This window comes from Somniosus microcephalus, chromosome 13, assembly GCF_052327205.1.
Source record: "Somniosus microcephalus isolate GS21.2 chromosome 13, FLI_Smic_1.0, whole genome shotgun sequence".
NCBI lineage: Eukaryota > Metazoa > Chordata > Chondrichthyes > Squaliformes > Somniosidae > Somniosus > Somniosus microcephalus.
In genome coordinates, this window is record NC_140999.1 from 10,544,052 (window position 1) to 10,561,534 (window position 17,483).

General features: G+C 49.4%; 1 protein-coding gene across 1 annotated transcript; it reads left to right on the forward strand.

Moving 5' to 3' along the window:
• The first annotated feature begins 240 nt into the window (after window positions 1-240).
• On the forward strand, window positions 241-17,181 carry LOC147108049 (zinc finger protein 367-like). The gene is made up of 5 exons (XM_086006018.1): window positions 241-505; window positions 5,054-5,204; window positions 8,209-8,328; window positions 13,786-13,924; window positions 15,372-17,181. Exons 1-5 carry the CDS (start codon window positions 260-262, stop codon window positions 15,595-15,597), a joined length of 882 nt encoding a protein of 293 aa, XP_085862144.1. The 5' UTR covers window positions 241-259; the 3' UTR covers window positions 15,598-17,181.
• Window positions 17,182-17,483: the final 302 nt, after the last annotated feature.

The following is a 17,483-nucleotide window of genomic DNA, read 5'->3' on the forward strand; positions in this document are numbered from 1 at the left end:
TGTGCCTCTTTGTCCTGCCAACGCCTGAGTCATTGTCATCATTTTGAAAAGCTTTAAACTCCGTTTAAATGCCTGTTTTGACACACACAAACCAGCAGCTAATTGGATGGAAAGCGCGGGGATTCCCACCTGTCTCCCGTCTGATTGGTCAACGAGATTTCCCAGCAGGCAGAATTTCGCGGGAAAGACATTTACAAGAACTGAACTTTCCATCTCTCTTTTTATTATTTTTTGGGAGGAAAAAAAAGGAGAAAAATCAATGTATATTATTATGTCTGGGAGCGCGGGTTGCGGTTCGCCCAAGCGGATGATGGTGTCTGTGATTAAATCCACGCCGTTCAAATCCCAGTGCGGCGCCGAGGAGTTAAATCTGGGGGATTTTTCAATGTTTTTTCCGTACAAATGGCCGGAAAACTCCAACAGCCTGAGCCTGAGCCCGACTCCCAGCATCGGGTCGACAGGGTCCGTGTCACCCGGGCAGAGTCCTGACATCCCCGCGTACAAGGTAGGAGGTTCTCTGTTCGTGTGTGTGTCCCTGTAGCGGATCTTGCAGGAGAAGTGCAGACAGGCAGAAGGAGCTGCCAGCTCGGATTTTAATGCACAATGTATTTACTAACCGTGCCAGCAAGATTCTAGATAGATGGATATTCAAGAAAGAAACGAGCTTGCATTTATAGTGAACTGGTTGTACTTGGTTTGTCACTATTGTAACTATATATTTTTTAATACAATTATAAATATTTATATTTAATAATTATATTTATAATTGCAATATGTAAGTTAGTTAAAAAGGCGCAGTGCTTCTCGAACTTCTAATTGCAGATCTATATTTGGTTTGGGGCCAGCAGGATTTACTGGAAATCACTTGCCGTTCATTTCTCCCCCGCTAAGAGAAGCGTGGTTTTCAGATGTTAAAAAATAACAGATGAAATTGGACTCCCAGCCGAACAGGTCCATTTCCAGATTTATCAAAATCATTTTTTTTAAATGCCACGCATTTTTTTCATTTTAATTTGTCTGCAAATTGCATTTTTTGCAAAGTTTCCTCCCCGTCTTTTTTTTTCTCCCCGATCGTGGCCTTGATGATTCTAATTTAAATCGTGCATTTAAAAGATAAATATAATTGAGATTGTTGCTGCATGTTCCGTCTTGTTAATCCTTTTTTTTTTGAATGAGCTGAAATTGCAAATATCCGCGCGGAACCCGCCAAAAATGTTGCAGGCGCCAACGTTCCATCGCCATGGAGACGGGACACCGGGCGGCCCCGCCCCCCCCCGGCCGCACGCGTGTCTGATTGGCTCCTGCCCGAGCGCCACACTGCGGGAGCGCCCATTCATACCGGCTGGAGGGAATCCTGGGGCTTTCTGCAAAGGGCGTTTATACATGTTTATTATACATGTTTATACATATTCATCCTTTTGTATTGAGCTCTTCGCCGTTATTTAAATTGCAGCAAGGTGATCATCATTGATAGCTGTGTATTTATATTATATTTATATATTTATATTATATTTATATTATATATTTTATATTTATATATATTTATATTATATTTTATATTATATTTATTTATATATATATTTATATTAAAATTTATATATAATATTTATATATATATTTATATATAATATTTATATATATTTATATATATTTTTATATTATATTTATATTATATTATTTATATTTATATATTATATAAAATTATATTTATTTATATAGTTATTTTATGATATATATAGTTGTTATCTAGTGTTATATTGATTAGGATATATACATACATACGATTACATTTCCCTTAGCAGAAGGGTCAATAACCAAGGGGCATAGATTTAAAGTAATTGGTCGGAGGTTTAGAGGGAATTTGAGGACAATAATTTTCACCCAGAGGGTGGTGGGGGTCTGGAACTCACGGCCTGAAAGGCTGGTAGAGGCAGAGCCCCTCATCACATTTAGAAAGTACTTGGATATGCACTTGAAGTGCCGTAACCTACAGGGCTACGGACCAAGAGCTGGAAAGTGGGATTCGGGAGGCTAGCTCTTTGTTGACCTGCACAGACACGATGGGCCCAATGGCCTTTTTCTGTGGTGCATATTTCTATGATTCTATGATACATACATAGAATATACGGCACAGAAACAGGCCATTCGGCCCAACCGGTCCATGCTGGCATTTATGCTCCACTCGAGCCTCCTCATCTAACACTGTCAGCATAACAGCTCCGATTGACGGGTCACACCACCAGCATGCCCGATATGAGACTCCCAAAACAAGCGCTCTACTCGGAGCTCAGGCACGGCAAGAGAGCCCCAGGTGGGCAGAGGAAACGCTTCAAGGACACCCTCAAAGCCTCCTTGAAAAAGTGTAACATCCCCACCGACACCTGGGAATCCCTGGCCCAAGACCGCACAAAGTGGAGGAGAAGCATCCGGGAAGGCGCCGAACACCTCGAGTCTCTTCGCCGGGAGCAAGCGGAAGCCAAGCGCAGGCAGCGCAAGGAGCGCACGTCAACCCAAGCACCCGCCCCTTCAACCACCGTCTGCCCCACCTGTGACAGAGACTGTAGGTCCCGCATTGGACTCATCAGTCACCTGCGAACTCATTTTTAATGTGGAAGCAAGTCATCCTCGGTCCCGAGGGACTGCCTAAGAAGAAGAACCCTCTATTCCCTTCCCCCTCATATGCTTATCTAGCCTCCCCTTAAATGCATCTATAATATTCATCTGAACTGCTCCCTGTGGTAGCGAGTTCCACATTCTCACCACTCTCTGGGTAAAGAAGTTTTTTCTGAATTCCATATATAATTGATTGCTTAGGAAAGTACAGGACTGGGAAAGGCTCTACAGTTGCCAAAACCTAATGCCACTCAAGCACCCACTACCTTGAAATAGCTTCCCAAATCTCCCTTAAATTTCCCCCGCACTTTTCGCCTGCACTGCGGTCAGAGGGGTAAAGAAAAACTTGCATTTATATAGCATTCTCAAAGCTTCGCAGCCAGTGACTTCCTTTTGAAGTGTAGTTAGTGTCATGTAGGTACAGTAGTTGTGTCCGCTGTGGCTCAGTGGGGAGCACCCTCGCCCGAGTCAGAAGGCTGTGGGTCAGTGGGTAGCACCCTCGCCCGAGTCAGAAGGCTGTGGGTCAGTGGGTAGCACCCTCGCCTGAGTCAGAAGGCTGTGGCTCAGTGGGGAGCACCCTCGCCCGAGTCAGAAGGCTGTGGGTCCCTGGCCCGCTCCAGGGACTTGAGCGCAGAAATCTAGTGCCAGTGCTGAGGGAGTGCCGCACTGTCAAAGGTGCCGTCTTTCGGATGAGACGTTAAACCGAGTCCCCGTCTGCTCTCTCGGGTGAACGTAAAAGATCCCGCGGCCATTATTTTGACAAAGAGCAGGGGAGTTATCCCCGGTGTCCTGGGCCCAATGTTAATCCCTCAATCGACATCACTAAAAAAACAGATTATCTGGTAATTATCACAATGCTGTTTGTGGGAGCTTGCTGTGCGCAAATTGGTTGCCGCGTTTTCTACATTACAACAGTGACTACACTTCAAAAAGTACTTCATTGGCCGTAAAGCACTTTGGGACGTCCAGTGGTCATGCAAGGCGCTATATAAATGCGAGTCTTTTTTTCTATAAAGGATATGGCGTGGACTGCCCATACCCTTTATAGGCTGGGTGTACAGTGGAAACAGCCCTCCAGTACCATTTCCCAAGTGGCCATTGACATGAATCAGTCATTCATGAAAGAAAGACTTATGAAATAATACTGAGCGGCCTGCGGGTGGCGCTGTCCAGGGGGAGTATAAATACTCGGGCACGGGCCCAGCTTGCACAGGGCATTCTTAACAGGAACTGGTGAAGGACACAACTCGACCTCCATGTTGTAAAACAGTTGATTAAAGCTTTGTTTAACGCTTAGACCAAGTGCCTAGTGGTTTTCTTAAGTCAGCCGTTCTTTCTAAGCCTAGATACTGACAGCTGCGAGGCTATTGTGCTCCAAAGGGCTTCCGAGCTAACACAAAAGCAAAAATACTGCAGATGCTGGAAATCTGAAATAAAAACAGAAAATGCTGGAAACACTCAGCAGGTCGGGCAGCATCCGTGGAGCGAGAAACAGTTAACGTTTCGGGTTGACGACCTTTTGTCAGAACTGGAAGAAGTTAGAGATGTAACAGGTTTTTAAGCAAGTGCAGGGGCAGGGAGAGGCGGGGAGGAAAGAACAAAAGGGACGGTCTGTGATCGGGTGGCAGGCAGGAGAGATTAAATGACAAAAGGTATGATTGTACAAGGCAAAAGGAGATGGTAATGGGACAAGTTAAGAAACAAAAGATGAGGTGTAAATGAGAATGGCAGAATCATCAACAGCTGCTATGTGGAAAAAATAGGGGCCGAGGTTATAGTCTGAAATTGTTGAACTCGATGTTGAGTCCAGGAGGCTGTAAAGTGCCTAATCGAAAGATGAGGTGCTGTTCCTCGAGTTTACGTTGAGCTTCGTTGGAACAGTGCAAGAGGCCGAGGACAGAGAGGTCAGAGTGGGAGTGAAGCGGTGAATTAAAGTGACAGGCGATCAGAAGCTCGTGGTCACCCTTACGGACTGAACGGAGGTGTTCCGCAAAGTGGTCACCCAATCTGCGTTTGGTCTCCCCAATGTAGAGGAGACCACATCGTGAGCAGCGAATACAGTGTACTAGATTGCAAGAAGTACAAGTAAATCGCTGTTTCACCTGGAAGGGGTGTTTGTGGCCCTGGACAGTGGGAAGGGAGGAGGTATATGGGCAGGTGTTGCAACTTGGCTTCAGAGCTAAGCCTGATGTGGTTCTGACCTGATGCCCATGCATTCCCTTTCTGGCAGAGGTAGTTGAAACATGAGCGGGAGCAGGGACCCTGGCCGATTTTTGTTCATTTTTCTTGGCTCAATGGAGCTGGAGCCAATTGCAAGGAGCCAACTGCCCCACCCTCCCTAGCTGAGATTGAGAGATCGGACTAACTCCGCTCAGGCTGGGGGATCTAACTCGAGGAATGTGGGGGTTCCTAAGTGACGCCCTCGGGCTGTGTGTTGCAGGATGGGATGCGACGTGGCCGCCCGAGAGCGGAAATAGTCCGAGATTTGATCACCGAGGGCACCATGTCCACCAGCCGGATCCGCTGTCACATCTGCAATCGAGTATTCCCGCGGGAAAAGTCGCTGCAAGCTCACAAAAGAACGCACACCGGTGAGTGGGAGAGGTAGCTCATCATTCCCGCCCATGTACCTTTCAAAATATTCATCATCGTTACCTTCGCTGCTCTTGCCCCACCTTCTCACTCACTCGCCAAGCTCAAGACACCTCACAATCTCTCTGACTCTGTAGCTCATTCATAGAAACATAGAAGATAGGAGCAGGAGTAGGCCATTCGGCCCCTCGAGCCTGTTCCGCCATTCAATGAGAAGATGGCTGATCATCCAAATTCAGTACCCTGTCCCTGCCTTCTCCCCATATCCCTTGATCCCTTTAGCCTTAAGAAATATATCTAACTCCTTCTTGAATATATTTAATGAATTGGCCTCAACTGCCTTCTGTGGTAGAGAATTCCACAGGTTCACCACTCTTTGGGTGAAGAAATTCCTCCTCATCTCTGTCCTAAATGGCTTACCCCTTTATCCTTAGACTGTGACCCCTGGTTCTGGACTCCCCGGCCATCGGGAACATCCTTCCTGCATCTAGTCTGTCTAGTCCTGTCAGAATTGTATAAGTTTCAATGAGATCCCCTCTCATTCTTCTAAACTCCAGCGAGTATAAGCCCAATCGACCCAACCTCTCCTCATAAGTCATTCCTGCCATCCCAGGTATCAGTCTGGTGAATCGTTGCTGCACTCCCTCCATGGCAAGAACATCCTTCCTCAGATAAGGCGAACAAAACTGCACACAATACTCAAGATGTCAGGCTTACCGGTCTATAATTCCCCGTTTTCTCTCGACCACCTTTTTTGAATAGTGGGGTAACATTAGCTACCCTCCAATCCATGGGAACTGTTCCAGAATCTATAGAATTTTGGAAGATGACCAGCAATGCATCTACTATTTCTAGGGCCACTTCCTCAAGTACCCTAGGATGTAGATTATCAGGCCTTCCAAGGCTCTCGGTTATGGAACTCCTTAATTCCTTCAGTGGTACCTTCCTTCTGTGGTCTAAAACTACTTCATTTACAAAGCGCCTTATCGTGACTCTAAACTGCATCAAAGTGCTTCACGTGATCTACTTTTTGAAGGTTAGTGTTGGGGAATTGAGGGATATGGGGATCGGGTGGGAAAGTGGAGTTGATGTCAAAGATCAGCCATGATCTTACTGAATGGCGGAGCAGGCTCGAGGGGCTGTGTGGCCGACTCCTGCTCCTGATTCTTGTGTTCTTATGTGAATCTATAGGCTTTTAATATTCAAGCCTGGTGTCACCCAACACTGCTTTTCAATTTACCTCCGCTTCTCTCTTACAATCTGCACTTTGGACCTTCATCTTCCACCCCAAACCCCCCCCCCCCCCCGCCCCCCAACCGACCCCGTAGGTATCTCAATTTTGAAAAACAAAATAAAAAGAGAAAATGCTGGGAAACACTCAGCAGGTCGGGCAGCATCTGCGGGGAGAGAGAAACAGAGTCAATGTTTCAGGTCAGTGACCTGTCGTCAGAACTGGTGATGTGTTCTGATGAAAGCTCATCGACCTGAAACGTTAACGCTGTTTCTCTCTCCCCGCAGTTACTGCCTGACCCGCTGAGCGTTTTACAGCATTTTTCTATTTTTATTTCTGATTCCCAGCATCTTTTGTTTAAATAAATAAATGATGTTGGGAGTTTCCCCCCCCCGCCCCCCGTTGGTGACGTGGCTGAGTGATTCGCACCGGACGGTGGCAGGTTCGATTGCTGGTCCGCGCTGAGTTTGCTGATGTTAATTGGGGAATCTCCAATTGGCCTTGGTGCTCTTGGAGCAAGGAGGCGGAAAAATCAGCCAGGACTTCTGCTCCTGGTTGCTATCCAGTGACTCTTCTGACTCGCTGGGTTTCGGGCCTTCACCTAGGCTTCTCAACAATAAAGCATGGGGGGGGTCAATTTTCACTGCCTTCGCCTGGCGTTCACGGGGGTGGGGGGCAAAGGTAATGGCCTCAAGATGGGGTCGGTAGAAACAAAAATAGGAGCAGGAATAGGCCATTCGGCCCTTCGAGCCTGCTCCGCCATTCAATATGATCATGGCTGATCCTCTATCTCAATACGACATTCCCGCTCTCTCCCCATATCCCTTGATGCCTTTTGTGTCTAGAAATCTATCTATCTCCTTCTTAAATATAGAAACATAGAAAAATAGGAGCAGGAGTAGGCCTCGCCGCCCCATTGACGCTGGCGATGCAACCGGCCCCATTTTGAAAGGGGGCCTACCACCGGGGTGCCCGACACGCCTGCCAGTTTCAGGCGACAGGCCCCCTATTTTGATCTGGAAATCGAGGTCCACTGACGTTTATAGGACCCCGATTGCCACTTTTGTTCGGAGCCTGATCTGTGCAAACTTGGAATTGAGGAGCCCCGACCAAAGGCAAGAGGCAATAATTTGACTCTTTAAGGGACGGTTAAAAATAAATGTCTAACTTCTGCCAACTCCAATCAGTTGTATGTTGGCCTCACCTTTGTGTCTGCGCTCCCCAAAACCGAGTCTTGGGATAGAATCATAGAAACTTATAGCGCAGAAGGAGGTCGTTCGGCTCCTGGTTAAGCAACGCCTTGACTTTAAAATTCCCATCCTTGTTTTCAAATCCCTCCATGGCCTCACTCCCTCCCTATCTCTCTGATCTCCTCCAGCCCCACAACCCCCCCCCCCCCCCCCCCCCTGAGGTATCTGCGCTATTCTAATTCTGGCCTCTTGAGCATCCCTGATTTTAATCGTTCCACCATCAGTGGCCGTGCCTTCAGCTGCCTGGGCCCCAAGCTCTGGAATTCCCTCCCTAAACCTCTCCGCCTCTCTCTCCTCCTTTAAGACGCTCCTTAAAACCGACCTCGTTGACCAAGCTTTTGGTCACCTGTCCTAATATATCCTTATGTGGCTCGGTGTCAAATTTTGTTTGATAATTGCCCCTGTGAAGCGCCTTGGGATGTTTTGCTATGTTAAAGGCGCTATATAAATGCAAGTTGTTTAATTTTTTTTTTGTTCCTTCTTCTCCCTCCTCCCCTCCTTCTCTGTTTGACCGGCGCTCAGGTGAGAGACCGTACGTGTGCGACTACCCGAGCTGCGGGAGGGCGTTCGTGCAGAGTGGGCAGCTCAAGACCCACCAGCGCTTGCATACGGGGGAGAAGCCGTTCATCTGCTCCGAGCCAGGTGAGCGAAGGAAGGAGCACGAGGGGAATGCAAGAGCTCTCGGTCCGAGGGTAACATGGTGGGGGTGGGGGGGCGGGCGGGCGGGGGGAGGGAGCTCAGCTGACCGATTCAGAAGGTTCGTGGAATCATACAGCCACTCGGCCCATTGCGTCTGTGCCGGCTCTTTGAAAGGCCTATCGTAGGAGCAGGAGGAGACCATTCAGCCCCTCGAGCCTGCTCCGCCACTCGATCCGATCACGGCTGATCTGTATCTCAACTCCGTTTACCCGCCTTTGCTCCGTATCCCTTGATACCCTTAGCCAACAAGAATCCAGTGATCTCAGTCTTGAAAGCCCCAATTGTCCCCCAGCATCCGTCGCCTTTGGGGGGCAGAGTTCTGGATTTCTACTACCCTTTGTGCAATGTTCCCTGACATCAATCAGTCATTCATGAAAGAAAGACTTTTGAAATAATACTGAGCGGCCTACGGGTGGCGCTGTCTCTTTTAACGGGCACCTAAATTAACTGGAAATCTCTGCTAACCGGCAAAATTCAGGAGTAGGTTCAGGTAAGTTTTACTTCATATTAGTGGCAGTTCCTGGATCTGTGGCTGTGTAACTGGGGATCGTGCACTTGTTGCTAAGCAACGGGGACGCTTGGTCTGTGGCCGGAGTTCCTGAACATGTTGCTAAGCAACAGAGAAGCCTGGATTTGTTGCTGTGTACGGGGCTCTCGTACCTTTTAAACTATACCTCTCTGTAATCCGGACTCTTTGATAAACCGGCACCACGCCGGTCCCCTTGGTGCCGGATAATAAAGAGTTTCCTGTAAATACTCGGGCACGGGCCCAGCTTGCGCAGGACATTCTTAACAGGAACTAGTGAAGGACACAACTAGACCTCCTTGTTGTAAAACAGTTGATTAAAGCTTTGTTTAACGCTTAGACCAAGTGCCTAGTAGTTTTCTTACGTCATTCCCTTTAAGCTGTGCAGCGCTCCAGAGGTCCTGCGCGGCCGGCGAGCTGGCTTTTAAATTTAAATCGCACATGCGCGGACTCCTGAATGGGACCCGCCGCCCATTAAAGGGGCCGGGCGGCCCGAAATAAAATGACGGGGAACATCGCCTTTGTGTGATAAAGCGTTTCCCGATTTCCCTCCCTCCCGATGAGCTCGAATTTTAAGATGATGTCCCCTCGTTCTTGGCTCCCCCACCAGAGCAAACAGTTTCTCCATCTCTTGCCTGTCGACTCCTTTTAACATTTTAAACGCCTCGATCGGATCATCCCCTCAACCTTCTATACTCCAGGGAATACAAGCCAAGTTTCTGCAACCTGCCCTTGCAATGTAACTCTCCTGAGCTTTAATATCATTCTATCCAATTAGTCGCACCCCCCACCCCGCAACTTACCCAAAGCCCTGCAAATGTTTCCTGTTGAAGAATAATGTATCTCCAATTCCAAAGTTTGTGTGTGTACACACGTGTATATCTAAACCAAAGCTGTACTTGACGACACGTAAACACACAGCAATAAAATCGATGGATGGATGGATGGGCTCACTGTTGTGTTCCCGTATAAAGTTAGAACGAAGGTGGTGGAGGGAAAGGTAGGAAATCTGGGTCAGGGGGGCTTGGGATCTTGCCACATCGGGCTTGTAAGCCTTTGGGTTACAGGAGAGCAGTCAGACTCATAGAATCATAGAAATTCACGGCACAGAAGGAGGCCATTCGGCCCATCTTGTCCGTGCCGGCCGACAAAGAGCTCTCCTGCCTAATCCCCCTTTCCAGCACTTGGTCCGTAGCCCTGTGTTACGGCACTTCAAGCGCATATTCAAGTACTTTTTAAATGCGATGAGGGTTTCTGCCTCTCCCACCCTTTCAGGCAGTGAGTTCCAGACCCTCACCACCCTCTGGGTGAAAATATTTCTCCTCAAATTCCCCCTAAACTTCTGACCGATTACTTTAAATCTGTGCCCCCTGGTTATTGACCCCTTTGCTAAGGGAAATAGGTCCTTCCTATCCACTCTATCTAGGCCCCTCATAATTTTATACACCTCAATTAGGTCTCCCCTCAGCCTCCTCTGTTCCAAAGAATACAGCCCCAGCCCATCCAATCTTTCCTCATAGCTAAAATTCTCCCAGCCCAGGCAACATCCTCGTAAATCTCCTCTGCACCCCCTCTAGTGCAATCACATCCTTCCTCTAATGTGGTGACCAGAACTGTACACAGTATTCTAGCTGTGGCCTAACTAGTGTTTTATACAGTTCAAGCATAACCTCCCTGCTCTCATATTTTATACCTCGGCTAATAAAGGCAAGCATTCCGTATACCTTCTTAACCACCTTATCTACCTGTCCTGCTACCTTCAGGGATCTGTGGACATGCACTCCAAGGTCCCTCTGCTCCTCTGTGCTTCTCAGTGTCCTACCATTTTATTGTGTATTCCTTTGCCTTGTTGGCCCTCCCCAAATGCATTACCTCGCAGTTGTCCGGATTGAATTCCATTTGCTGGTGTGAAGCAGCGGAGGCGAGCAGTGAGTTCTGGCTTAGCTGTGGGTCAGGAAACTGTGGGGTGGGGGGGGGTGGTCCCTGAACTGGAAGCCCTCTTGCCACCTGCACAGTCCCGGTACCCAGCTGGCCTCGGCACCATTTGGTGGGCATGCGCGGCAGTGCTACTCTTCCCCCAACCTTTGTCACCCAGCTCCTGCTGTGATCGGACCTGCACTTTCTCCTGGACTGCAGCGGGTTCAAGAAGCAGGTCCGCCAGTCACCACCTTCTCGAGGACGACCAGGGATGGGCAATAAATGCTGGCCTTACCGGCGATGCCCACATCCCGAGAATATATATATATATCTTTTAAGTTTTAGATTTCACTGTATAGTCATAGTCATAACGGCACAGAAGGAGGCCATTCGGCCCATCAAGTCCGTGCCGGCTCTCTGTAGAGTAATCCAGTCAGTCCCACTCCCCTGCTCTATTCCCGTAGCCCTGCACGTTTATGACTGCTCATTTAGTCAACGTGGTTTCTAAAGGCAGGCAAAAGATTTTTTTTTTTTTAATGGAAAAGCACGACACTGGAAATTAAAATGCGAAGAGCTGGGACCACATGGCGGGTTAGCAGGTTAATGTCTCGGGCAGAGACACTCCCACAGGAGGGTCTCAGCCGTGGCTCAGTGGGTGGCGCTCTTGCCTCTGAGTCAGAAGGTCGTGGGTTCAAGTCCCACTCCAGAGACTTGAGTACATAAAGCCAGGCTGACACTCCAGTGCAGTGCTGAGGGAGTGCTGCACTGTCAGAGGGTGCTGTCTTTCGGATGAGATGTTAAACCGAGGCCCCGTCTGCTCTCCCAGGTGGACGTAAAAGAGCCCATGGCACTATTTCAGAGAAGAGCAGGGGAGTTCTCCCCGGTGTCCTGGCCAATATTTATCCCTCAATTAACATCACTAAAAACAGATTATCTGGTCATTATCACGCTGCTGTTTGTGGGAGCTTGCTGTGCGCAAATTGGCTGCTGCGTTTCCTACATTACAACAGTGACTCCACTCAAAGTACTTCATGGCTGTAAAGCGCTTTGAGACGTCTGGTGGTCGTGAAAGGCGCTACAGAAATGCAAGTCTTTCTTTTCTTTTTTTCTTCAGAGGCTGGCTGCTCTGCAATGTATTTCACACCGTTTCTCCAGGAGGGGAGTCTGCATGGGATGTAGTTTATTTTTAAACCCACTTTGCCCCATTTATAAATAACTAGATTCCACTGCGGATTACTTACGGAGTGTACCCAAAGGAAGAGCCTGCGAGCTGATCACTTGAGATAGTTAAGGAAATAGAGCGTGCAAATTTGGAATGTTACTTTAATTTAAATTAGTAGGACATCGGTCGTACTGTATATTCAAACTAGTAATGGGTATTTATAGGACTGACAGCAGGGAAGTTGTGTTCGTACAGAGAGTGTTCAACGTGTGCAGTAAACTTGCTGGTAGAGCAGTGGAGGCTAAAACTCTGCAGTCATTTAAGAAACAATATTGGGACTTTCCGATCTCGATGAATTAATCTTCTTGTCAGCCGTGGCTCAGTGGGCAGCACTCTCGCCTCTGAGTCAGAAGGTTGTGGGTTCAAGTCCCACTCCAGAGACTTGAGCACAAAAAATCTAGTGCGACACTCCCAGTGCAGTACTGAGGGAGTGCCGCACTGTCGGAGGTGCCGTCTTTCGGATGAGACGTTAAACCCAGCCCCCGTCTGCTCTCTTGGGTGGATGTTAAAGATCCCACGGCCACTATTTCGAAGAAGAGCAGGGGAGTTCTCCCCGGTGTCCCTGGCCAATATTTATCCCTCAATCAACGTCACTAAAAGAGATTATCTGGTCATTATCACATTGCTGCTTGTGGGAGCTTGCTGTGCGCAAATTGGCTGCTGCGTTTCTACACTTCAAAAAGTACTTCATTGGCTGTAAAGCACTTTGGGACGTCCTGAGGTTGTGAAAGGCGCTATAGAAATGCAAGTCTTTCTTTGGCCTGCTCTGGTAAGCAGTGAGGTTTTCCATGGTCACATCCTGGCGCGCAATAGGAGACCCCCTAAGTCTTGGCTCTGAGCAAACCACACCTAAACTCTCTGGGTTTAGGGAGCTGAGGCGTGCCCTCCAGGGAGAGAGTGTTGAACTCCACACTGGGGAAGCAGAAATCTTACAGGTGAGCGCGGAATTGGCAGTAGCTTGCATTGGACACCTGGTGGTGCTGTGCTCCAACAGTGCACTGTCAACCTCCAAAAACCAGCCCAGCGCTGTAGCTACGAGTCAGCGGAAGGTTGGTGCCTGTAATCCGTGCTTGGGGAGTCGTGCTGCAGTCTATCTCGGGACTGTTCAAGCCCGTGCTCAGTTACCCAACAGCCAAATTGAAGAAGGTTCCCACATGTACAATTATTTATTTTTTTAACAGCGGAACTCTGTGTTCGTCCATCTGTAGCCTCTTGTCCATCTCCCACTTCCTTTGCTCCACCATTGGCGGCCGTGCCTTCAGCCGCCTGGGCCCTAAACTCTGGAATTCCCTCCCTAAACCTCTCCGCCTCTCTAGCGCTCTCTCTCTCTTCTCTTTTTACGACGCTCCTTAAAACCTACCTCTTTGACCGAGCTTTTGGTCACCTGTCCTAATATCTCCTCATGTGGCTCGGTGTCAAATTTTGCTTGATAATCGCTCCTGTGGGACATTTACTAGGTTCAGGGCGCTGTATAAATGCCAGTTGTTGTTGTATGATTCTCCGTTGAGGTGGGGCTGACTGTTGCGGCTCTTGCTCCGCGGGAGGAGGCAACAAAAGGCTCCCAGTTTTCATCAAACTTTCTGCCATTTCACCCCAGGGAGGCGAAGTTTGAATGAACAGTGCACCTCCGCTGGGCCTATGAGATGCTGTTGTATTGTATCTCTGGGGATTAAGTACAGCTAAAGAATCTCTGTTAAGTAAAGTGACTGGAAATGTTTTTAAAATTTTTCTCCAGGTTGTGTCAGCAAATTTACTCACGCCAACCGACACTGCGTGAAACACCCGTACTCCAGGCTGAGGCGGCAGGAGGGCGCGACGGACCAGGGCAAGGCCTCGACGGCTGAAGATAAGGCGGTGGCGGAGTGGCTAGCGAGGTGAGTGGCTGAGCGCTCTGACATCCCATAACCTGAGTGTGTGCGTGCGGGAGTGAGAGCGCGTGCGGGAGTGAGAGCGCGTGCGGGAGTGAGAGCGCGCGTGCGGGAGTGAGAGCGCGCGTGCGGGAGTGAGAGCGCGCGCGCAGGGGAGTGAGAGCGCGCGCGCAGGGGAGTGAGAGCGCGCGCGCGCAGGGGGAGTGAGAGCGCGCGCGCAGGGGGAGTGAGAGCGCGCGCGCAGGGGGAGTGAGAGCGCGCGCGCAGGGGGAGTGAGTGTGTGTGAGAGTGTGTGTCTTGTTTGTTCCCTCTGCTCTCTTGATGCCAACTCCTGTTGCCCTACAGTCCCACAGTGGCTGGAAACCAGCACCCCCCACCCCGAGACATCGCCCCAGTGACCCCTTTCCCATGTGAAAGTTGGCGGGCTATTCAACCATGGGGAGTTGGCGGTATGACAGTCAGACCTCACAACCAGACCTGTGTTCTTTCCAGCCAAACTTGCTGTGCGACAGGGGTGGGTTAGAAGTGTATCATCACAATACCAGCATGGCCAAGACCAGCAAAGTCATCCCAGACAAGTGGTTAAACCTCGGAGATTCCTGGCCTGTACAGGCCTCACTCTCTGCAATTCACTCCCTACATTACAAAATATTTACAGCACAGAAACAGGACATTCGGCCCAACAGGTCCGTGCCGGTGTTTATGCTCCACACGAGCCTCCTCCCGCCCCTCTTCATCTCACCCCATCAGCATATCCTTCTATTCCTTTCCCCCTCATGTGTTTATCTAGCTTCCCCTTAAATGCATCTATACTATTCGTCTCCACCACCCCCTGTGGGAGCGAGTTCCACATTCCCACCACTCTGGGGTAAAGAGGTTTCTCCTGAATTCTCGATTGGATTTATTAATCTCTCCACTTCCCTCCCCTCCTTTTGGAGGCCTTCCTTAAAAGCCACCTCTTTGACCAATCTTTCGGCCGCCCTTTCCAAGCTCTGCTCCTTTGGATCGGCATCTGTTTTTTTTTCCCTTGTGAGGCGTCTTTTTGGGATGTTTTTTCTGCGTTAAAGGCGCTATATAAATGCAAGTTGCCGCTTTGGTGGGAGTGCAGCCCAGGACTGCACTGGTGGGGGGGGGTGGAATGTACCAACTGAGCTGTCCGGGGGGGGGGGGGGGGGGGGTGGAATGTACCAACTGAGCTGTTGGGGTGGAATGTACCAACTGAGCTGTGGGGAGGGGGGGGGGGGGTGGAATGTACCAACTGAGCTGTCGGGGGGGGGGGGGTGGAATGTACCAACTGAGCTGTCGGGTGGGGAGTACAACAAAATTACAAACTGAACCATTATGGGGTGTGGGGGGGGGACGGAGTGCGGATGTTAAAACGACGGTTGGACTGCGGTCGAGTACTTTTACCCAGCTTGAAGTCCGTTTCTTCTTGACCGTGCGTCTCCCTCAGGTACTGGCAGAGCCGAGAGCAGCGGCTGACCCCTGCGATGGAAGAGACGGTCGTCCAGAGGTCTGACCAGGAGCAGAAGAATCCGATGGGCGGCCACCGGGAGGAGGAGGAGAAGGAGAGGGAGCAGCGATGCTCCGGGCAGCACCTGCAGGAACAGAAGGAGCGCTGGCACGGGGCGCTGGCACTGATCCAGTTGGCAAACCTCTCCTCGCCTCCGCCTTGCTGAACCACTCTCCCCCACCCCGCCCCCCCCCCCCCCAACTTCCCTCCCCTCCCTTGTATTTCTACGCTGCCTTTTGCGACCTCCGGACGTCCCAAAGCGCTTTACAGCCAGTGAAGTCCTTTTTAAAATTGTAGTCACTGTTGTAATGTAGGCCAATCTCAAAACAGCAAGGAGATAATGACCGGATAATCTGTCTTTTAGTGATGTTGGTTGAGGGATAAATATTGGCTCAGGACACCCCTGCGCTTATTCTGAATAGTGGCCCTGGGATTTTTTACATCCACCTGAGAGCAGACGGGGCCTTGGTTTTAACTGATCTTAAAGACAGCACCTCCGACAGTGCGGCACTCCCTCAGTACGGCACTGGGGCGTCCGCCTAGGTTATGTGCTGGAGTGGGGCTTGAACCCACAACCTTCTTACTGAAGAGGCGAGAGTGACTCCTTAAAACTGTTCATATTTTCAGCGGGGGCGCGAGCTCTCAAGATAAACTGGTTAAAGCAGCAGACAGACCAATCGAAAGGGACGTGTGACGAGCACTCGCTTAACAGCGTCACATTCCTGTCGTGTTTCTGTGTTCAGCAACAATAACCTGACAGGATATATTGCCACCTGCTGGTGCGCATAGAAACTGCAGCACTTAACAGCTCCCACATTAACCACATTCCGTCTTGTATTAATCACAATTTTTTTTTAAGTCTTCGTTCAACTAATCGGTAGTTTGGCTTCATTGCCCTGCACACGTGCGTGGACCAAGAATAACGGCCCAGAAATTCGGGTCGGAGGCTTCCCGCGGGTGCAAGCCCCCGACCTGCGCTTACCTAGCGCGCCGGCCGTTGAGCTGTGGGCCCCCGTGGGATTCCGATCCTGGGCCTCCTCCAACTGCCGGCGCGCAGTGCTTGCGTATCCCAGGGGCGCAGTTAGTTCGAAGCGTCCCCTGGGATCACGTGGGCCATGGAGAGCCAATGGTAGCAGAGAATCTGTATTCATAGATTTCACAGGAAGAGCTGTCAAATCTATGAATACAATTCAGCCCCAAAAACATAACTAAAACTTCAAATAAATAAAAAAAAATCACATTTTTAAAATAACTATAAATTACATAAAATAACTATTTTAAACAATAATTTAAATTTTTGAAAAAATTAATTACAGTTTCTAACGGGGCTAAAAATAAACTTACCTTTCTTTAAAGTATTTAAAAATAAACCTGTGGAAAAAGTGTTTTAATTTAACTTAATTCACCACTTACCTTGTTAAAAGCAGGCCTTGCGACTGCTTTTTAAAAGCGTAGCTGCTGGAGACTTACCCTCCCGGAGAAACCTGCAAAAAAAACCGGAAGTTCCAGGCGTACGCGCTGCCTCTCCGGCGCACGCGTTCGACCTGTGAACCCCTTCCTTGAAGGGAACGGAAGTTCCGGTTTCCCGCGCATGCGCAGTGCGTGCACGAAACCGGCACTTTCGTTGGGCCTATGCGTGAGTACCCCGTGCGTACTCACCCGTGGGGACACGAAGTTCTGGCCCAACATTCGGCCGTTCTCGCTTGCCCGGTGCGTTAAGTGTTTATTAGTGGCTTGACTTCTGTGTTACGGGGGGGTTGGAGGAGGTTTGCAAAGATGGTCAGGGGCTGGGGGTGGGTGGGGGGGGGGGGACCTCCAGATGAGGATTAAGATAGATTGAAAACTTACAAAACCAATTTAAATGATAGAAAGGTAAGCCAAGCTGGGCAATTTTTCAATTTTAGCACCCCACCCCACTGCTCAGTTGGTACGTTCCTCTCCCAGTGAAGAAGGATGGAGGGTTGTCGGAACTAAGAGAATGGGGAGGGGGGGAATTAAAGGTAACTCCAGAACAGGGAAAGGCCACTAGGCCCATCGAAGGCCTACCACAGC